The sequence below is a fragment of the Mus pahari genome, chromosome 23 (genome assembly GCF_900095145.1).
Source record: "Mus pahari chromosome 23, PAHARI_EIJ_v1.1, whole genome shotgun sequence".
Taxonomy (NCBI): Eukaryota; Metazoa; Chordata; class Mammalia; order Rodentia; family Muridae; genus Mus; species Mus pahari.
In genome coordinates, this window is record NC_034612.1 from 12,412,932 (window position 1) to 12,435,603 (window position 22,672).

At 47.8% G+C, this 22,672-nt stretch overlaps 1 protein-coding gene across 2 annotated transcripts in view; it reads right to left on the bottom strand.

The window, feature by feature from the left end:
* Window positions 1–7,419: 7,419 nt before the first annotated feature.
* Window positions 7,420–22,672, bottom strand: part of Atp2a2 (ATPase sarcoplasmic/endoplasmic reticulum Ca2+ transporting 2) — a 49,328-nt gene continuing 34,075 nt past the window's right edge. Inside the window, exons 9-21 of one of the 2 annotated variants that reach the window (XR_003842958.1) lie at window positions 21,616–21,704; window positions 20,778–20,880; window positions 19,902–20,033; window positions 16,005–16,127; window positions 15,707–15,925; window positions 14,451–14,786; window positions 13,848–14,068; window positions 13,317–13,519; window positions 12,319–12,404; window positions 11,959–12,092; window positions 11,388–11,505; window positions 9,761–11,302; window positions 7,420–8,203 (exon numbers count right to left, since the gene is read on the bottom strand). Coding sequence is in view for 1 of the 2 variants with exons in the window: in XM_021187035.2 (XP_021042694.1) it covers window positions 8,190–8,203; window positions 11,179–11,302; window positions 11,388–11,505; window positions 11,959–12,092; window positions 12,319–12,404; window positions 13,317–13,519; window positions 13,848–14,068; window positions 14,451–14,786; window positions 15,707–15,925; window positions 16,005–16,127; window positions 19,902–20,033; window positions 20,778–20,880; window positions 21,616–21,704 (1,902 nt within the window). In the remaining variant the exon portion in view is untranslated. The remainder of the gene's footprint in view (window positions 8,204–9,760; window positions 11,303–11,387; window positions 11,506–11,958; window positions 12,093–12,318; window positions 12,405–13,316; window positions 13,520–13,847; window positions 14,069–14,450; window positions 14,787–15,706; window positions 15,926–16,004; window positions 16,128–19,901; window positions 20,034–20,777; window positions 20,881–21,615; window positions 21,705–22,672) is intronic. The other variant, XM_021187035.2, reaches the window with a different exon arrangement.

A 22,672-nucleotide genomic window follows, 5' to 3' on the forward strand; every position in this document is an offset into this window, starting at 1 on the left:
AGCCACAGATTGAACCCAGCCCACCCTCCTGCCTTCACAGCAGGCTGAATTCCCACAGGTCGATATGGATCCCCAGCTCCCTTCAGTGTGCTGGGATTCCTCCCCTTCTTGCACGTCCTTCATTGTCACTGGGAGCCTTTATGCCAGTGTAATCCCTCCGTTCCAGCAGCACCAGCCACCCCTCAGTGCACCTTAAACGGAGGTGAAGGGAGCCCCGTGGCTGTCCATCCACTTGAACATCGTTCTAGGAGACCAGGGTAACCTGAGTGGGGTGTCCTTTAACATGCATGAGGGCCACAGGGACCTTGTGGTGTTGGCGTGTGGTAGCTCGGATCAGCTCCGGATGCTGCGTCTGCAGCCTCTTGACTCCGAGGATTCTGCAAGCACGAGACCCTGGCACAGCGCTCGCCACCACTGTCGCTGTGAAGAGCCACCATGAGCATGGCAAGAGTTTAAATGGGGGCTTGCTGACAGAGGTTCAGCCCATGATTGTCATGGCAGGCAGTGGGGTGGCATGCAGGCAGGTTCGTGCGGCTTGGCTCATTTTATTTATCATATTTTTCTTGCTGTATAGCCCAGCAGTTCTGGAGAGCTATATCCTGATCCATAAGCAGAGAGTGAGCTTGGGCCCAGCATGGGTTTCCTCCAGCAAGGCCACACCTACTCAGTCCTTCCAAATAGTGCCATCCCCGGGAACTAAGCATTAATATACATGAGCCTGTGGGGGCCACTGGTGCGATGCCAGCAGCTAATCTTCACCGGTGGAATCTGCCGCCCTGCCCTTCCCTCGGCCGCCTCCCCACTGCTCAGTCCCTGCTGGCCATAAGGGTCTGGTACATGTGATCCATCCGCAGGACCGCAGGACCCGTGGTAGCCACACACCTGTTTCTGAGCCTGCCTAGGGAACACAGCTTCAGCTTCTGCCCGGTCTAGCTAGCCTCGCACTTAGGCCCTGGTTCTCAGCACCACAGACTTTGAGGTCTGGGGCCCTGGACTGCGGAGTGAGCATTTTCACTCTGCCCAACTTCCTGTTGTTGGCAAGCTCACTGGACTTGAGCCTGACTCCAGAGAGACCCTCCCTGGAGCACCACCCTGTAGCCATTTGTGAGTGGGGAAAATGGGCCTTAACTGGCCTCGCCTGTGGCGTCTGGGTCTTACAGCTTAAACCCAGCTCACCTGGGGCAGGCCCGGGCTGGTAGTGTTGCACTGTTGAGCTGCCAGCATAAATCCAGCGCGGTCACTACAAACTGCCGAGGCCAGCGATTTGCTCCGGCCACATCATTTGCTGGTGACAGACACAGGCCAGACTGGACATAGACCTCACCGTGGTCTCTAGGGAAGCAGCTGAGGTAAGCGGCTTGTTTAGACTTTCCACCCCACCCAAGCGCCTCCTTCCCCTGGGGCAGAGGGTGAGGCGTCAGCTGCTGCCACTCTCTTGGGGAGGTAGAGGGGTACAAGGGGCTGGCTTTTGCCATTAAGCTCCCTCCATGCCTGAATCAACAGTAGGTGCACCCAGCGTGCTTGGAGGCTGGGGCCAGGGCCAGGGCCAGGGCGTGGGGTTTGCCTAGACTCTTAAATGTTCGTCACTGGCAGGACAGAGTTTATTTTACAAACCACTCAGCACCTACAAGTCCAAGAAGAATCCAGAACTTTACAGATTGCTTTCCTTAGTGGCCATCAGTAGGAAACCGTGGTTGCCAGGTAACAGTATCCGTCTGTTGGTAGAATGGAAAAGTCTGGTGGAACCAAAGTCTCAACACTCGGATGGACCCCCCCCCCCCCATTCCAATTTTGGGTAGATGTCCAAAGGAATAAAAGCTCAGGCAGGGACCGGACACCTGCGTTCACCGTTGACATGAGGTGGAGGTAACCCAGGCTTCCAGTTAAGAGTGTGTACACGGCATAGTCCGGCCACGAAGCTGAAAGCACTTTGAGTGCGCTTTGAGAATGTTACACTAGGGGAGAGCGCCCAGTCACAGGACAGGTTCTGTTCTGCTCATTGCAAGCACCTGGGAGTCACAGTCCCTCTGGGCCGGGAAGAGCTGCAGCTGGGAACGCTTTGGTGCTGTGGGTGGCTGTTACACAGAGCGAGGCCCAGGCCTAGGAAAATGCTGTGAAAAGTTAATTGGATATTTTTACCCCTAAATGTATAGAGATAACTTGTGATTCCCCCCCACTCACACACACGCAAGCTAAACCATTAACAGTGTGTGAAATGAACCATCTGTGCCTAGCACACAGTATGGAATGAAAACCCAGGCTCTGCTCGACATGGGTCTCTCAGGCTGCTCTGTCCCCTGGCTACGTTTGTTAGGTGGTTTGCAGACCCCGTGTGGTCCTGTGCAGTTGCTGGATGCTTGCCTGCAGCCTTGTCGGTGATGTCATAGACACTTTCTGATCTAACAGCCCCAGGACAGGAGACAGCCACATTCTTACAGGCTGGTATATGCCATGAGGTCATCATGGATGTTGGCAGTCGCTCTCAGGTGACAGACTAGAACCCTTGCTGTCCCAGGACACTCCAACCTGCCTTGGCTTATGATTCACCAGGCATTTCATGTGTGGGCCTCTGGGCAGGCACCAGGCACCCTGAGGTCACATGCTGTGGCTCCTCCGACCCAAGATCCCTCTTACCCTCAGTGCTCTGGCTTTGTCTTGTGAACAGTTGTCAGGCTCGGGCTGCCTGCACTCAGGCTGCCAGCCAGTCTGGCCAGGGTGGTGGCGTCTTGAGACCGGTTCTCCCGCAGCTTAGAACTTTAGAGCCTGTCTGTCTTTATAAACAGCCCTCTGGCGGCTTCTCTAAGCTCCCAGCTTTCCCTTCTTTGGGTAAATTCCCAGCAGCTTGTTGCTGAGTGTGGAGTGATCCTACTCGGAACTTTCCAGCAGGCTGGCCAGATGTCCACTCTATAAGAATATGGTAGCCCAGGCTGGACCAGTCCCCTCTGTGCCCTTAAGTTAGGGTTACGAACGAGGACCCTGTTTGAAGTGGCAGTCATTCCTCACTGGTGCTGCCAGCAGGTAATGACTGTTTTCTCAGGCCTGAGGTCGCAGGATGATACGTCCTTGTGCCCAGCCCTGCCTTGGAAGAACTCATTCTCCCAAGGTGGTGCTAAAGTCAGACCACCTTGCCTAAAGGCTGAGGGGTGACTCCTGGATATGTTTGTGTGTTGGGGGTAAGGTCCCTCTGTCCTTTCTGGTCTCTGCCAGGGCCTTTGGTTCTCCATGCCTATGTCCCTCTGTTCTGAGGGTCAGCACATCCATGGAGACCTAGGCTAGAGCATGTGGCTGGTCCTTTGGGGTTGAGCCTCCCATGGACATGATTGACCTCCATCTGTAGGCCAGGTCTGCTTTGGGAAAGGCTTGGATCTCCATACCAACCCCTCAGCACAAAGGACTGCCTCTGTGAGCCCACAGACAGCAGGGTTTTGCCTCAGACTTGAGTGGGAACCAGGGAGAGCAAGAATGGGCATTACCCCTCACCCCTGCCATTAGAGGGCAGATTGGACCTGCTACCTCCAAGCTCAAAGCCACAGAGCCCCCTCCCAATGAGTCCAGGACGACCACTTTCCAGGGGATGTCCAGTGGTTTCTTTCAATTTAGTTTCAGAGATAGGATCTCCTATGTAGACCAGGCTGGCCTCAAGCTCTGTATCAGATCAAGAGATCTGCCTGCCTCTGCCTCCCAAGAGTTGGGACTGAAGGCTGTGCCACCAGACAGTGCTTACTCTAAATAAAGCTGTAGTTAGGTGAGAGACCTGTAAGTCTCTGCACTGGGGAGGGAGAAAGAGGGTTTTAGAAATACAAGTTCAGGGTCATCCTCAGCTACATAGCAAATTTGAGGCCAACCTGGGATGCACACTTGGGTATCTTACGTCTGTGACTGGGAGCAGCCACACTCAGATTCTCAGCTGTGTCTTGTTTAAAGAAGCCGTACAGGGCTACAGATCAAGCACTTGGGGACATTTCCACCTACGTTTTATAATTGCCACTAATTTTCAGGGTCTGTCGTCCTCCACAATGGTGGGACTCTGAGCACGTGCTGACGCTCTCTCTCCCCTGTCCAGAGCACAACTGGTCTTGAGCCAATGCAGGGGTGGGGATGGGGCTTTTCACAGAAACAGTGAGCAGAGTGACATGTTGGTCCTAGAGTGACACCTAGCTTGTGGACACTTGCCACAGAGTTCAGTGAGCGTGTCACATGGAAACCTCTGGCTTAGGTCCTCTTAGGTCTACCCCGCTGCTGCATCCACGGTCACGGCACTTCCCCTCCCCCCAACACCCTCCCCAGCTGTGAAAGCTTTCCTGAGTTCTGCAGTTCGCCCTGTCTCTGCACTGTTTTGTGTTGTTTTGAATCCTGTATGGAAGCTATTCTTCCAGTTACAGGTCATGGTCCTTCCTCAGTTCTGGAATATTCTCTGCTGATCAAAGGGTACATCTTTCTAACTCACAAATGTGAAGTGACAAGGAAGTGTCTGATGCCATCACCTGCATCCAGCTGTCCGTGGTCCCTGCTAATTCTTGTGTCTCCTCATCAATGTGAGTTGCTGCTCTGTCCCTGATGCCAGCCCATCACCAAGTCCGGGATTTTTTTTTTTTTCCCCACACACTTCAGATTTTGGATCATCTTGAGGTTTTGGGGTGCTCAACAGTTCTTATTTGGAGTTTTGTCAGATGTTTTCCTGGCAATTGGCCTGAGGTGTGAAGCATTCTAGGGACCTGCCTGGTGTGTGTTTGGTAGCCTTCCCTGCCCACTCTGTCCAGCGTCCCTTGGACTGCTGGTGAATCTGAGCTATGCAGCTCTTGCTGTGCCCTTTTAACCTTTGTTCCTGCCAGTGCCAGCCTGTGATTTGCACTTGTACTTGGTCGTGTCTCTTGCTATGCCCCATACCGTTTGGAAAGTGGTCTCGGGAAGCCTGGATGGGAGCATGTGTGATCCCTGCTGCTGGGTGGACATTCTGTCCGGAACCTGCTGGTGCTCATCTGCCCTAGTGGGCGGAGCTAAGCCAGAACTCATCCATGCCCACTCAATTCATGACTTGAGGGTTCGCACATCCTAACCCCTCAGCCTCTGTAATCTGCTGCCTGTATCTTGGAGTCCTTTGAGACAAGGAATCATTTTATCTCCTTTAAAAGAGATTTTAAAGGGGGTGGGGAGATTTTGGCCAGGCAGTGGTGATGTATGCTGTTAATCCCAACACTCAGGAGGTAGAAGCTGGTGGATCTTGTGCAGCACACAAGAAAGGTGCACCAGAAAGGTGCAACCAGCCTTCTATACCCAGCTATTTTAGGCAGAATGCGCATCATTCGCGTCTCCTTGATAACTTTTCCAGTCTTGTCTTTTTCCATGGTTTGGATATTCTCGCTCCACGGCTCCCAACCTATAGACTTTAACCCCTTTAGAGGTGTTGAGTGACCCTTTGGAGTCTTTTAAGACTGTCCTGCGTATTTGTTACAATTTATAACACTACGAAAATCAGTTTATGACAACAGTAACATTAATTGTATGGTTGGGTGTAACTATGCAAGGAACTACATTCAAGTGTCACAGCATCAAAGGTTGAGAACTGCTGCCCTAGATCTTGTTTATTGGTAGCAGTCAATTATTTCCAGTTTGTTCAAGCCAATAGTATAGTGGGAAGCTAGGCATGGTGGGCCCTGCCTGGCCCACTTGGGAGGTGGAGGCAGCACGAACAGCTGAAGGGCAGGTTCAGCTGTTTACTGAGTGTGGGCCACAGCCTGCCTGGGCCATGAGGCTCTACCTAAAAAAACTAAAATGGATTCTTCTTGTCTGGACATATTTGGGAACTGCAGTGTTGGGTAATGGGCCTTAAAAACAGATCTGAAGCTAAGCATGATGATGCAGGCCTTTAATTCCAGCACTTGGGAGGCAGCAACAGCCTTTGAGATTCAGACCACAGTATGAGTTTAAAAAAGTGGAGTCTGGGGATAACCAACGCCCTCCAGAGTGGTTTGACTGCATAGCCCTGTAATGCCATCATAGGGCACTTCTCTGCTCGGTGTTCAAGAAGTCTGCTTTCTTGATTCTGGAGTGTAGTATTAGAGATTCTAATCACCTCTGTCTTCAGGCTAGGATTGTAGTTATCTTCTGTCATCTCCTCCTCCCCCTTAGAGTTTCAGGTCATGACAAGAAAGGCCAAGTTTCCTCCTTGTATTTAAAAATCACAAGGGAGCCGGGCACGGTGGCACATGCCTTTAATCCCAGCACTTGGGAGGCAGAGGCAGGCGGATTTCTGAGTTCGAGGCCAGCCTGGTCTACAAAGTGAGTTCCAGGACTGACCCTCAATGCTGACTCATGCATCACGCACCCAGGCTTCCTACAGCTACACACACACACACACACACACACACACACACACACACACACGACAGCTTTGCGTCTCTCCTGCAAACCATGCTGTAGCTCTGTGAGGCCTAGAGTGGACCTGCTGGGTCAAGAAGGGCTTTGGGCTTCTTAGGCGACACCCAGTTGTTGTCCAGGGGGCACTGGGCTCCCACCAGCCGTGGAAAACACACAGCTTACACAGGACAGCATCCTGCACTCACAACTTTCTCTCCCAAAGTGTAGATGTTAAAGCCTAGATTGCACTAGATTGGGCCCAAGGATACAGAAGTGTTTTTGCCAAGCACAAGGGCTCAATTGGCCTTCAGACTTAACAAGCCTATTAGATTAAAACAATTGTGCTGACATCAGATCTTTGAAGTTACTACAGGTTGCTGAGAACAGGATGTCTGCGGGGGTGGCTGTGATGCATATATACATACACCTCCCAGCACTTGGGAGGCGGAGACAGTCAGTTCCAGGCCAGCTTGGTGTCTAGTGAGACCCGGTCTTTATTCATTCTGAGAAATTTCTCCTTTGAATATGAGCTGAAGTGTTGGTGACACTTGTAATTCTGAAATGTTATGAGTAAGTCGAGTTGTTTATTGTGAATGGGGGCAGGTGTGGAGGTCAGAGGACAAGTTTGTGGATGGAGTTGGTTCACCCTCCCATGGGTTCTGGGAGTCAAGCCCAGGACTCCAGGCTCATCATATACCAAAGGCCTTTACCTGCTGAGCCATCTTGGTCCTGGGTGCTGTCAAAAAGCTGTTCTGAGGAGCTGACAGGACTCACTCGAAGCTTATCTCTGGCAAGTAAGGCCAGAGTAGCAGTTTAGGGAGAATTCAGCTCTACTTCATCTGTCTCATCTTAAACAGAAGGCCGCAGCAGTCAGCTTGCATCTCAACAGCAGTCACACAACTTGGAGGCTAGTCACGTGTAGGATCTCCTAGTCTGAGCTAAAAGGCCTGATTTCTGCTGAAGGTCACTGGTGACATGCGTTCTGCTTTCCAACGAGGCTCCCAGGGAGGCCTCAGTGCCCGCCCCCACCCTGCTATAAATCAGCCACAGCTCTGCTGAGGGTGTATCGTAGAATAGATTTATTTACCTGAAATCATCTGTGCAATCCTGTTACCAGCACAGAAACTGACCTCTATTTACAGACTACAGTCAAACATGCGCTGTGAGAAGCTGTGAGGAACTGAACTGACGCTGAGCACTTTATTACGATAAATGCACACAATACTTGTATTGCACCAACATCTGTCTACTGCTTCTGACTTCATTAAATAAGTTACAATAATACAGTGTGGAACAGCTGGCTGCACACCTAAAAAAACAACTGAAGTTAGGACCGGAGGCCTATGTTGTAACCATTCAACAGCTGTAGTGTTTTAAATGAATTTATAAATAAGCAAACTGTACAGGGCCAATTAGAAAGCATGTTTCAATGTCACTGTAGAGCAATCTGGCCACTTACAACTGAAGGCATGCATTACAGCTATCATACAGTTATAGAGGCTATGACATTTTGCAGAGAAATGTGGAGACTTGGCTGATGGCTTCTGTTCTTGGGTAAGGTTTCAGAACCTCACTCTTCTTGCAGCAAAGAGACCAGCTTCTCTGGAGAGACTCTGATTCGTTATGCTACATTGTACATTTGTTATTTTGACTGAACAGCTAAAACCCACTGGTAATACACATTTCCTCCACATCACACAGTGCGTTGGGGACTGTTTCTATTTGTCTTTTCCCCAACCTGAGTCATGCAGAGGGCTGGTAGATGTGTTGCTAACAACGTACATGCACGCACCCGAACACCCTTACATTTCTGCAAATGGTTTAGGAAGCGGTTACTCCAGTATTGCTGAAAAGGAAAGAGAGAGGAAGTCAGCTTTTCGAAACCTAGAGCCATGTTAAGACACAACAACAGGACAGACAGACAGAACACTGCATTTGGTCTAGATGCAAACCCAGCATTTCTGACAGAGTGTCCCCCGAGTGCTTGCTGCCCAGGCACATCTAGAAGCAGTGGCTAGGTGACTGCCCTGGGCCATCTTCTACCAAAGCTCCAGGAGGCAGAAACAAGAAGGCATGTCAGGCCCAGGGCTGAGAGCCATGCAGAGGGTGAGGCAGGTGGAGCAGTGAGTCGCATGGCACCAGGGGAGGGAAGGCCTTCCTGTCCCTCCCCGTTCTCTATGGCAGCCAGTCCTGGGCTACAGGCTCAGCTCTGCTTTCAAGGCTTCCCAAATGCAGGCAGGGGTTGGTCCTGATGGAGTTTGGTAGCTCATGACATAGGGCAACCATGCTTCTTGGCAATGGGGCTCTGCAGACACCGAGCCGATGTTGCCGTCTTAGGTGGTCCTGAGGCCTGTGCCACTGTTGGGGGTTGTGGTAGCGGCTGCTGTGAGGTGGCTGGCCTTCTTCAGCCTTAGTAGCCCCGCTGGCTCTCCGGGAAGGCCACCACCTTAAGTTTGCTGAGTGGGCTGCAGGGTGGGACCTTTATATAGCTTTGCTGAAGAGGCCATTCCGGGAAAGCTCAAGGCTGAGGTCCAGGCTAGACTGCCCTAGTGGGTTGAGCATGATGCTGACACAATAAATGCTGTCCCTTCTTGAGGGTGCTGGGTGAGGGCAGGGCTGAGGACATGCAGGAAGCAGCCTGTGGCTGGGACTGCGCCGTCGGCCTTGGTCTATGCGGGCCAGGGTCGCAGTGATCTAGTCTATTCTACCTGTTGGTATTGAACAGGTCCCAATAAGCAATACAACTCTCTCAGGGATGAGAATTATCTCCTTTAGGGACCCACTCATCCGTAGATGTCACTGAACAGCTGACGGGTCCCAGCCTCTCTCAGCATGGTTTTAGGGCCCAGCATTCTATTTGGTCTTTAACTCAGCTGTACCTTTGTGTCTGGCCCACTCCACCATGTTAAAAAAGGCAAAGCTGCCTGCTTCCTGAGAACCACTGCTCCCTGCAGCACCCAGAGGCCTCCAAGGAAGGGCCACTGCTGGGTTCCCTCAGAACCCGGCACTTTCTCCTGCAGCCCCCAGGCCTCTGCACACCGGAGGGTTGAGACATGTCCTGAAGGGTGACAAAAGCTGCCTATGAGGAGTCAGCTGGCTTTGCTAGCCTTCCTCAGCCACTGAAAGTCCACAGCCTCATGACTTGGGTTTGTGTCGTCTCGGTTGGGTACTAGAGGTGACACAGCTCCTTCAGCCTGAGGTCAGCCAGGTCACGAGGCTCTCCTTCCCACAGCTCACAGGACTCATTGTCCTGGTCAGTGTCTACACTAGGGCAGCCTGTGTAGTGAGCGGCTGCCTGGTGGACACAGGAGCCATGCAGCTCACTAGCACCAGGGGCCATCTCATCAGTGGCACCATCTGTACACAGGCCACAGAACCCCAGTCCCACAGGGAAGATACTCACGTTAGTTGATGGATGTTGGAAGGCATTGGAGGAAAACACCACAGTTAGGGCTGTTAATGACTCACACTGCCATTAAGACTGACCTTGAGCATGCGCAAACGTTCATCAGTCGTGGTGGTGGTGGTGGTTAGTGCCATATTCAAAGAAAAATATTTCTATACAATATGTTCATTTGGTCATATGCTATTTACAGATTTTACAAAACATACACATACATACACACACACTTGCCCTTACACCAACCTACATACAACGGGCCAGCAGAAACTTGAGTAAATGTATATCACATGACAGATTGTGCCTATACATTATAAATAAAATCCTACTATGCAGCAGAACAGGGTTCTTCTTCTCGGGAACAGGAAACTAAGGCTCTAAGCTGAGAAGCTCAGAAGTCTGAACTGATTACAGGTAGTTCAAGGCCATTAAGAACAAGACAGTTATTTTTCTCTGTCCATTTAAAATGTTTTATTTTTCTTTTAAACTAGATTGTGAAGTGCCACTGAATAGGCAATGTTGGCAAAACAATGTCTGTTACAATAAAATACATTAGACATTTAAATAAATAACCTTAAAAACTAGGCGAAGGGACAGAAACCCAGTCAATTGGATCTGGAGCAATGTTTTCTGCACAAGCGAGACAGGCAAACCTCTCGTGAAGACGGATGTAAACAGAACCATCAGACCTACAGAAGAAGCCGAGCGGGCTGGGGTGGGCTAGGGGTGACAGAGGCTGAGGGTGCAGGAAGTGGCAAACCAAAAATACTGACTGAGGTAGCAGGACTCTGCTCAGTGCAGAAAAATTGGCTTATGAATAAAAATTAGACTGTGATACCAAATTAAATCCAGAGAATCATGCAAAAGACACAATACATGCTATTTAGTTTTTTTCTTTTAAAAACCACACACATTCATTTCCTAAGTCTGCTGCCAATTAATTTGCTGACAATGTCTGCTGGCTCAACTATCTTTGTACAAGTATGAGTATTAAACAGAACACTGTACATGCTTTTTCATCTACAAAAAAATATCTGCATAAAATAGTGTTAGTTCTCTGTACATGTCAATGGACACTTTAATTATGTGTATAAAAAAAAGGAAAATCTTGTCCCACTGGAGTCAGAAAAAGCAAAACAAAATCTAGATATGAAACCTCCTTCACCAGCCAATATGTTCATGTGAAAATTCAGCAGAAATAGACAGTTGCTTTAAACAATAAAAAATTAATTGATTAAGTTAAACATCTTCTGTATGTAGCGCTGTCAGTCAAGACCAGAACATATCGCTAAAGTTAGTGTCTGTGCTGTAGACCCAGACCACCAGGGGCATAATGAGCAGCACAAACGGCCAGGAAATGCCATCGGTGCATGCCGACAGGGAGCAGGAGGATTTGGTGGCAGGCTGCACACACTCTTTACCGGGTTGTTCCAGGTAGTTTCGGGCCACAAACTTGAGTGTCTCATCCATGAGGATCACAGGCAAGGAGATTTTCAGCACCATCAGCCACTGGGTCAGATTCAGCGGTGTAATCTGGAAAATGAGCTGAGACAAAGACGGCTATGTCAAGCTTCTGGACCTGCCTCAAGGGAACCACACCAGACCCAGCCCGGGGTCCACAATGACTCACTGGCAAAGGTTCCACGTAGAGGATCAAGAAGTGAAGTGACATGGACAAGCAGATGGAGCCCACGAGCCAAATATTCTCCCAGGGGGGCATCCTCAGCAGAGACTGGTTTTCAGACAAGCTACAGGTGAGAAGAGAAGTGACCTCACCAGAGGTAAAGGCATGTGACAGTGACACAGAAGCAGGCAAGGGTTTAGTGATGCAGCTGCCTGCTGACCCCTAACTAACTAAAGGCCTGATTTCCCAAGTGGGGGGAACTGTAGGCTTTGGTGCAGCAGGTCCATCTCAGCAGGCTCAAAGCTGCAGGTGATGGCCTAAGGTAGAGCCATTTGGAAACTTGCTTCCATCAGTGGCTTGGTTAGATAGAACCTCTTATGCTCTACTCCCTAGGGAATAGGCCTAGGTCTGGACTGCTGGTCCCATTCATACACCCTGCCACATCAGGAACCCATGATGGAGACAACACCTACTTTTTCCTGGGACAACAGCTTAAAACTATGTCATTTTTTGTGAGGGAAGAGCTATCAGCCATGACTCATAAACCCTAGGACCATAGCCTACAGGATTCACTAACCTGTTGAGGGCATTACACATCTCTATGGTTACTAGAACAGAAAGTGCCATTGTCATTGGATATGGGGACTCAAAGATTGCACAATCCACTCCATCGAAGTCTGGGTTGTCCTCCTTACACTGTAGGAAATGACTCTGCAACAAAAGTCCAAACATTCCATCAGCCGGGAGTACTTCCCAAATGACAATTCCACACCGACTTCAAGGCCCAGCACCAACACAAATACAGTTCAGCAGAAGTCCTGGGTCCTAGAGCTACCTGAAGCAACTATTTGATCCCAAACCATGGGTTAAAAGAATTCGCTCTACTACACAGGTTTTTTTTTTTTTTTAAATGGGGGATGGGAGCGACGCTAGATACCAGCTGGTAGAAGGAGACCCTTGGACCGCCGTCAGCAGCGATGAACCACCACGCAGCAGCACCCACGGTGGCAGCGCCAACATAACCTAGAAACAAAACTGCAGGTTACCACACTGGCCAGAACAGCTGACTATAGACACGGTGCTTCTGGTCTAAAAAGGAAATAGGCAGTGTCTCTAGAGTTTGTGAGGAAATGTTCCTGCTGAGCCCAGCCCAAGCCCTGCACAAGGTGACAGAGCTAAAGAGCAAGTATAAGCTTCAGACAGCAAGTGAAAGTCAGGCCCATCCATCCCAGCAGATAGAACACACAAACCGAGGAAAATAAGTCACACCAGTCTATAGGCAAACGGATGTGACCTTGTTGGACACCATGTAGCTGCACTGTTCCAGCTATGGCCAAGCAGAACCCTTCCAAAGAACTGCCATTACAGTGCTGGCCCCCACCCCTCAGCGACAGTTAGGTTTAAGGCAGAGGCTATTCCTCATCAATTTCAGGGAATCTACAAAGCTGAGACTGGTTACCCCATGGTCATAATCACCTAACCAACAGCAGAGCACACAGCTAACCTGGAATCACAATGGGGCACCAGGGCACTAGTTTAAAAGACAGGGAGTAGAAATGTTTATTTGCCCAAAGGGCAGCTGGTCCACGAGATACTGTGAAGGCCAGAGGAACTGGCAGCCACTCTAGATTGTATGTTTAAACTGAACTATGACAAAGAACGGCACTAGCCTCTGCTAGTGGACTCTTCTTGTCCCCTAGGTGGTTAATAACCCATTCAAATCTCATCCTGGAGCTCTCAGCAGGAAAGGGCCCTGGCATGCTTTGGTATCTGTGTCACTCTGAGCAAGGGGGAAATATAAAAAAGCCCGACGTTCAACTGTTGCTTCTCTATAACCCAAGGAAGGACAGGATGGTTGATCAACACAGGCTTTCAGTGAGTGACCTGCACGGCACACAGCATCCTTCCACACAAACAACAAACAACTGTACTCACAGCCAATAGCCAGGTAACGGAAAAAGAGCCACCCGCTGATCAGTGGTTCTTTTGGGTTCCGGGGGGGTTTGTTCATGATGTCCAGGTCTGGAGGATTGAACCCCAGCGCAGTGGCAGGCAGACCATCCGTCACCAGATTGACCCAGAGTAACTGGACAGGAATTAAAGCCTCAGGAAACCCAAGGGCTGCCGTCAGGAAGATACTGTTTCCATCCAAGGGAAGAAGAGAAAGAACTCGGTGAGTTTGGGAACTATGGAAATAGCTTCTCTACCCAAGCCAGGAGCACCAGACAACATCTAATCTGTCAAAGTTCACATGAAACTTGATTACAGAACCAAGACTTTTGTGATTTTAAGCTACCATGATAAGAATATTTTCTGCACCACTGGTCAGCTGCAGACAAGTCCCATGAGATTTCTCTCCTCTCAGACCAACAACCAAATTTGTCCTAACAGCAGCAGCAATCTGAGAAAGCTCAACATCCCAGCCCCAGCCTTGAAAGATTCTATCATTCCAGTCAAGACACCCACCAGACCACTTCCCCCACGTTGGATGAGATGAGGTAGCGGATGAACTGCTTCATGTTGTTGTAGATGGCTCGCCCTTCCTCAACTGCAGCCACAATGGTGGAGAAGTTGTCATCTGCCAGGACCATCTCAGAGGCAGTCTTAGCCACTGCAGTCCCTGATCCCATGGCAATCCCGATTTCAGATTTTTTCAGAGCAGGAGCATCATTCACACCATCACCAGTCTGAAAGGGAAGGCACAGAAGACTCAGATACCACTCATGTGGCACAGCTCTGGGTAGAGGCACTGATGCAGGAAGAAAGGGGATAGAGCAGTGGCTGTGTCAAATACTTCACCAAGAAAGTATAAAAACAAAGAGTCATAGCACAGAAAGGCAGAGCTAAGGAGACTGGACATCTGCTTATATTGCCTTACGCTCAAAGCCTGAGAGCCATTTGTGGTGGGGCCGCATAATCATACTAAGGATTGCTTATAAATTGAGAACATGTGGTTTTTTTGGTTTTGTTTTTAGGCACAAGATCTCACTAGGTAGCAGAGGCTTGCCTCAGTCTAAGTGACAGGATTATAGGCACACACACACTGCTCATGTCTATCTAAAGTCTTACCATTGCTGTGATCTCATCGAAGGACTGAAGAAACTCAACAATCTTAGACTTGTGGGAAGGTTCAACTCGAGCAAAACAGCGGGCATTTAAGCAGGCGTCTCTCTGGGCGGAAGGGCTTAATTCATCAAACTCTCGCCCTGTAAAAGCCTTGGATGTCACATCCTCATCCTGCCCAAAGATGCCAATGCGGCGACAGATGGCCACAGCGGTGCCTTTGTTATCTCCAGTGATCATGATGACTCGGATGCCTGCTTGCCGGCACAGCTTCACGGAAGAGGCTACTTCGATCCTGGGAGGATCCAGCATGCCCACACAGCCGACGAAAGTCAGGTTGGTCTAAAGTGAGAGAGCCACACAAGTTCAAACAGCTTATCCCCGCCTGAGTGTCCTGGCAGCTCACTCTTCCTACAACTCTAAGTTTGTCATTTTCTCTTTCTGCTTGCCCTTGGTTCAAACAAGGTTTTACTAGCTACAGTCCTGAAACTTGTAGTATAGCAGCCTTCTGCTTCCACGTGTCTGGCCTGTATTATGAACTTGAGATTGACCATAGGGCTTTGATCACACTAAACAGTGCTGAACTACTGAGCAACACGCTCACGACACTGTTTTTTTTTTTTTTTTTGTTTTTTGTTTTCCTTTTGGTTTCTTCGAGGCAGGGTTTCTGTGTACCCCTGGCTGTCCTGGAACTCACTTTGTAGACCNGGCTGGCCTCGAACTCAGAAATCCGCCTGCCTCTGCCTCCCGAGTGCTGGAATTAAAGGCGTGCGCCCTGCTCACAGCACTGTTTTTAACAAAGCACACTTTCATCAAATTATTCTGGTCTAAATTCTCACATTTAAAAAGTGTATTCATTGGGGTTGGGGGGTGGGGTGGGGAAAAGAACAAGGTGTTAAAGAATGAACACTCAAAGGCTGGCAGTGTCAGGCCACAGCAAAACTCTTCTTTCTGTTTAGTAGCTTCCATCCCCGATATAAAATTCTGGTCTAAGAAGTGGAAATGAAATCTCTCAGCCTTTTACCAATACTTAATATTTTTAAAATATCCATTAGTAACTTGATTTCCGTTAAGACTTTGACAGGCTTGTCTGAACTTGTCTTGATTATTCTACTTTGAAAGCAGATTTACTAAATCCTTAACTATTTCTGTTTGAAGCAACAATCCAAAACAAGGGTGACTCCTGTGGCCTGGCCAAGGACATCTGTCTATCCTCTGGCAGCAGAGACTGGACAGTGACTACGCTGATGAGATGGAGGTACCTCATATTTGATGAAGTTAGCAGAATCTTCCAGGTGCATCTCCTCTCTCCTCAGTGGGTTATCATGAGTGGCCAGAGCCAGGCAACGTAGTGTGTCGCTGCCACTGCCCCACTCCCGAATGACAGACATAATCTTCTGTTTGACACCAGGAGTCATGGGGACCTTGGTACTTCCAACTCGGATGTGGGTGCACCTATCGATGACACCTTCTGGAGCCCCCTGAAAATGTGAGACTCAGATCAGCAACTGCCCCTGCCTGTCTACCTGGTAAGAAAGCGTCAGTCTGCACAGTACTTGCCTTCACAAACATCTTGCTCATGGATGTCCGGCTCGGCTTGTTTGGTGTACAGTAGACGGACATGGACTTTCTATCCCGTGAGAACTCCAGAGTGAACTCCTTCTTCATTAGCTGTTTTATGACCTGGAGGGGGGTCAGAGAGGGAACACTGTTGGATTATTATTTGTAGACATTTTATACCTGCTCAGATACGCATTAGACGTTCATTATATGATAGAGCCTGCCCCTCTTCAGATATTTTCATCACATTGGTCTTCTTGGCAGCCTCACTAGCTGTGAACAAGATAGCAAGCACCTACACAAAAGTGCTCTCTGGTTTGGAAGTAGATTAGAATGGAAAACTAAGATAGACTGAAGGCCATAGGGGTCAAAAATGTGTGTGGGACAACCATGGAAAGCTTCAAACATTAGCTATTAACAACGGTCTAGTTGGGCAGTGATGGCACACGCCTTTAATCCCAGCACTTGGGAGGCAGAGGCAGGCGAATCTCTGAATTCGAGGCCAGCTTGGTCTACAGAGTGAGTTCCAGGACAGCCAGGGCTACACAGAGAAACTCTGTCTCGAAAAATAAACAAACAGACAAACAAAACAACAACAAAAACAAAAAGCAAAAGAACCCAAAAAACCAAAACCCGTGTAAAGAGCTGGTGTGGTACTTGCTATGCCCATAATCCTAGTACTTGGGAGGCCAAAGCAGGAGGATATTGAGTTCAAGGGTTGCCCCAGCTACACAGTGAATTTCTCAAAGGCAGACATGGTACACCATTTCATACAGAGCCAGTCAGCTGACTAGTCCAATGGCACAGGGTGTGGGTCCAGAGTGCGTTCTCTAAAACCTTGTAGTCACACTGTTCAGTCAGTGAGGGTCAAATGTGTTCTGTGGTTGCAGCAAGTAAGTATATCCTTCTATGTTATAGAGAGCTTGGCTATGACCCTCCAGACTCTGCACCTTCAAAGTATTCAAAGACTGCACGGGAGTGACAGACACAAAAAAAAAAAAAAAAACGGCCAGAGATTAGGAATGGCCATCTACTTCCTGGTAGGCTAGGGGAGATCAAAGACCCAGGAGAGTTGCCATGCCTGGGGACACAGAACTTCAACGAGGGAGCCGAGGATCAAGTATTGTTTCCTTCAAGCACTCAGTGGCCTCCTGCTGACTGACACAGACTCTACTCTACCCTGTCTGTACATCGTTTCTTATCCAAATAAGTATCCCTACCTGAGCAGGATGAAGCCTTGTGCATGTCAGACTGAGCAACTTCCTCACCCCACAGAAGGTTCTAAGCCAAGGAGAGTGACAGGTAGAATCAATCTGTCTATAGAGACAATAAGCAGGTGGCAAGTATCTGTCAGCAGCCACAAAACTATTTTATTTAACTTCAGAGTGGCTAATCTCATGAGGCTACACCAAGCTGTAGAGGAGGAAGAGTGAAGAAAGATACCTGGTATGATGGTCTGGAGGTGCACAGCAGCAGGTCCTGGACAGGCAAGGTTGCCCATGTGGATGCTAGCTTAGGGCTGTGCTCAAGGCTCAAGAGTAGGTGATAAAATATTCACGGCTGCTTCCTGCATCCCCCACCATTGCCACACTTAATGACCTTTGCCGTTAGGATTATGCAGATCATTAAACTATTATTATTTAACAATGCTCTAATTAAGCATTATTAAAGTATCCTTCTGGCATTGTTGAAAGCTATGCGATGACCCGTTAAGGTGACTGACAGACAATAAATGCGCTGTGCATCCTTAAACACATGCTGACTTCTAATTCTATGATCATTAGTTTTCAGTTTTTAACATTCTTAAAACCGAAACTTGTTGCATTAATTTCTAACTTTATATCAACTCTGTGAGATGACTGAATAGCCCAGGTTAGGTTGGCCATGAACTCAAGATCCTCCCAACCTGGGGTTTGAGGTACCTGAGTGCCTGTCCTGGTTGGCCATGAAATATCCTGATAGTGTCAACTTAGAGGAGGGAGTTTATCTGTTGCAAGTCACAGCTTATCTGGCAGAAAAATCACTATGGCAAGAACTTGAGAGAATTAAACACACTACACCCGCAATCAAGAGCAAAGAGCTAGTGCATATACACTAATCCTTAGTAGCTCCTTCTACCAGGACAGTTCAGAATTCTTCCCATTTCAATTAACTCAAGGGAATCCCTTAAATGCCAATGTAGACAATTCTTCACCGGCATTCCCTTCCCAGTGATGGCAGGCTGTGTCCTGGTGACAAGCAATGCTAACCACAGGCAGCAAGTGCTGCTGGCCTTTCCCATCCCTGAAATACACTCTCTAAAAACAAATCCAAAGAGGACTTGATAATTATCAATGCACACTTCAATATCATCAGGGTTAGCTGACTTTTAAAAAATATAGTCTGCATGATTCACTGAGCCTTGCTTCATGGAACAGCAGCACTTCCTATTTTGTATCTGTATGCATTTGAAAATACTAAAAAGAACCCCCAGCCTCAACTAAAAAATAGGAAAGAAAAAGAAAAACGGGTGGGTGTGGAGGTTGGGTTAGGAGGGAGAAGCAGGCATTTTCTTCACTTCTGGACAGACGAGTCTACGGAGCAACTTCCAGGATAGCCTGGGCTACACTGTGAACTAAGGTCTTGGAAGAATAGAACAGAACAGAAAAAGCAAAACAAACAAAAAAACCTAACAAGTTTTGGTGATTGTTGTTCAAATGTTCTGAATCTTTTTTAATTTTCCATCTCGGTAGTATTTAGGTTGACTTCTGTGATACATCAGAACTCCCATTTTCTAGTTTAGTTTTTCATTTCTCAAAATAATTATTTACATTGGTGTTTTGCTTGCATGCATGCATGTGTGAAAATGTCAGATCCCTGGGAAACAAACCTGGGCTGGTCCTCTGGGAGAGCAGTCAGTGAGCCATCTCTCCAAGACCCACCATTTTAATTTGGCATGCACGTCTGCACCTCATGTATGCTTGGTGCGTGGAAGGCAGGAGAGGACAGCCTCTGACTGGACAGGAGAGACAGACAGTTCTCAGGTGCTGGGAGCAGGGAGGAGGTAAATCCAGGCCCTCTAAACAAATAACTATGGATCCACCTCCAGGTCTAAAATCCACAACTGCTAACTTGTCTACTTTGTTATATTTAGCAGTTATAAACAAATTAACCACTGGATTTAGCACAAAGTTTTAAGTGATTCAAAAGAAGTTTTGATGGACCAGTAGGTAGAGGCAAGAGCCTGACTGGAATGGATTTGTGAAAACAGAAGTGAGCATGAACACTCAACAGTTCTTTTCACTGAGTTAAACAAACGCGGTGTCAAATGAAAATTAGGGCAAGGGACAGCTCTAAGGTTAAAAGCATATAATTATGTTCTCTATGCTGCTTAAGAGCCAGCAGAGAAAGACACTGAAATGCAGGTAGGAGGAGCTGGGGATTCTCAGGACTAAGGATAGCTCACTTGTAGCTTCCTTGGTAGAGCCCTTATGCTCCACCTGTGACAATGCACTAATGATTGCTGGTTTTTTTGGTCTGATTTTTTTTTTTTTGGTTTTTCGAGGCAGGGTTTCTCTGTATAGCCCTGGCTGTCCTGATACTCACTTGGTAGACCAGGCTGGCCTCGAACTCAGAAATCCGCCTGCCTCTGCCTCCCGAGTGCTGGGATTAAAGGCCTGCGCCACCAGGCCCAGCTTGGTCTGATTTTTAAAATGTGATTTGGTTGTTTGTCTAATGAGTTTTGTGATACAATTTGTGGCAATCCTCCTGGTATTTGCATCGTGAGTGCTAAAAATATAGGCATGAGAGACCATCGTACCTGACTGTGACCTTCAGGAAACTAACATTGAAGAACAACAGTAAAACCAACAAAATAATAAAGAATAACAGCATAATACACCGAGCTCAAATACTGACCGAGTTGCAGGCATTTGCACGTTCGATTTTAGAAAGTCCCTTCAATTCAGTATCAAATACATTCATCTTCTCCACCAGGCACGTGAGAGCAGTCTCTGTAGCTTCTCCAACTTTCTCATACACACCCTTTGCCTGCATTGTCAGAAGAAGTCAATGTCAGCAAAACAGCTTGTCCTCCCCAGCCCAGTAAGGAAAGATGGTACAACCATGAGACACTAAACCAAGTTATTAGGATGTTTATTCATTTCAAGTCCTCGACCATTTCAGGTCACTGCTTATTATTCTAATAACCTTTGAAAAAGAAAGCAAATAATGAACCCCACTTTTAAAAGGTTTCTCCTGGTTAGTACTCTCCACTACGTGGTACCACCAAACAACTCTTTAAACTCCAGACTCTGCTCGAGGATACATGGCAATCGGTGTTTACTACAGTCCTGGGGTGGAGAGATGGCTCAGTGGTTAAGAGCACTGACTGCTCTTCCACAGGTCCTGAGTTCAATTCCCAGCAACCACATGGTGGCCCATAACCATCTATAATGTGGTCCGTTGCCATTTTCTGGTGTGTCTGAAGACAGCTACAGTGTACTCACATACATAAAATCTTAAAAAAAAAAAAAAAAAAAAAAAAAAAGGTACAGCCCTTTCCCTGACTCTCAGAAAGACTTGTAGCAGGAATTCTTGTCCTTTAAAGGGTACATCAGCGGTCAGAACATCACGACACATTATGTATCTTAGTGAAACAGCTGTAATGCCCAGCCATAGGTCCATGAAGGGCACTTGGCTTTTTTTCAGCCAGGCCACATGGACTAGAAATCAGAAATAAAATTCCACTCACCTACCCTTAAGCCAGGGTGGGACCATTACAAGGAGTCTCACCTCATTATAATCCAAAGCGGAGTCATTACACAGAGCACAGATCGTGGCTAACTCTACAAGCCCGTCATACTGATGGCACTTCACTGGCTTATCATCTTTTTGCCTATCAAAAGAGAAAAACATTTCTAGATCACAGCTTGACTCAACTTTAGATTAAAAACAAACAAGCCCTAAACAGAGGCTCTATGGCACAATGTAGCATGTATGTACAGAGGAGGTCAGAGGACAAATCGTGGAAGGCCCTCTTCTCCTTCCACCACTAAGGGTCCTGAGAAGGACTCCTATTGCCGTGCCCACAGAGAAAGTGCTTTTTACACTTCCCATTTGTTGGAAACTAGAACTCACTTTCTATTCCAGCATGGCCCTGAACTTCCATAGGCATGTAACAGCACCCAACCCCCCAGGATGAAAATGGAGTTTGGGAAGAACAAATTGGAACAGACTCAAAAAGTTTGAATGACCAGAAATTTTCATCAAAACGGGACAGAGCCTTCACCAGAAAGTCTAGGCTTCAAAAGACATTGTTAATTAAAACCCACTAACTTGAGCCAGCCAACCATCAGGCAACAGTTCCTTTTGTGTGCGTCTAAGAGAGAGCACATACGTCTGAGACAGGTTCTCATGGAGGCCAGGCTGGCTACGATCTTGTGACCTGCCACAGTGTCACATCCTGCTGTTTTTTTATTCAGAGCTTCTGGGGATCACAGCAAGGCTTCCATAGGGTGTGCTTGCATACCTTAGATCTGTCACTAAGTCATACCTCTGTCAACAGCAAGAGTTTCTAGACCCATCCCTCATGGTCTAACCAGCGGTCACCACAGTGACAGAGCTTACTCACACTTCTCCGATCGGTGCGTATGTGGATCCAGTTATGCTGAATTCATTAAGGGAACAAGTGTCACCTTCCACTTTGTCCAGAATGAACATCTATAAGGAAACACAAAATAAAAGTTTTCTATAAGATATACACACAAGAATTCCTTGCCTACAGTGAAAAATCCTGTCATTTAAGAAGGTGGTTTGAATCCCAGCACTCGGGAGGCAGAGGCAGGTGGATTTCTGAGTTTGAGGCTAGCCTGGTCTACACAGTGAGTTCCAGGACAGCCAGGACTATACAGAGAAACCCTGTCTCAGAAAAAAAAAAAAGAAGGTGGTTTGAGCTAGGTGGTAGTGGTGCATGCCTTTAATCCTATCATTCAGGCCGCAGAAGCAGGTAGACCTCTATGAATTCGAGGTCAGCATGATGTACAAAGTTACAGGACATCTAAAGCTACAGAGAAACCCTGCCTCCCAGGTTCCCCCTCACAGCACTGCAGTCTAAGATAACCCAAATAAAAACAGGGGGATTCACAAGTCAGCAAATGATCAGTCATTGTTTGAAATGCTCAGAATGCTACATCTAGTAGCCCAGAGATTATCATTCTATTGTTTTACTAATAGTTCAGAGTCAAAACATTCAAGTAGGAGGAGCTGCTGCACAATACTTGGTACCCCTCTTCCTCCCCAGGCCCCAGTCAGTGTCTATCAGTCCAGGAGCTGCTTGCTTGCGCCCTCCACCTCCTTTTGGGAGACGGGATTTCACTGTGTAGCTGGCCTATTGTGATTATGTGTGCTTCTCTGGTTTTGGGATTAAAGGTGCATACCACTATATGGGTGTGCATGCTCATTTTATAGAAAAATCATAGAAAAAAATATGTTCAATCAAGATTATACAAATTACTAAGATAAACAGCAAAGCCTGAGTTAATCGCCTATTTTTTCTGTTTAAAAAAAAAAAAAAAAAGCCAACTTGATCTTTTATTGAAAATTTGACCTTCACCATCACTTAAGATTCTAGCCGGGCATGGTGGCGCACGCCTTTAATCCCAGCACTCGGGAGGCAGAGGCAGGCAGAT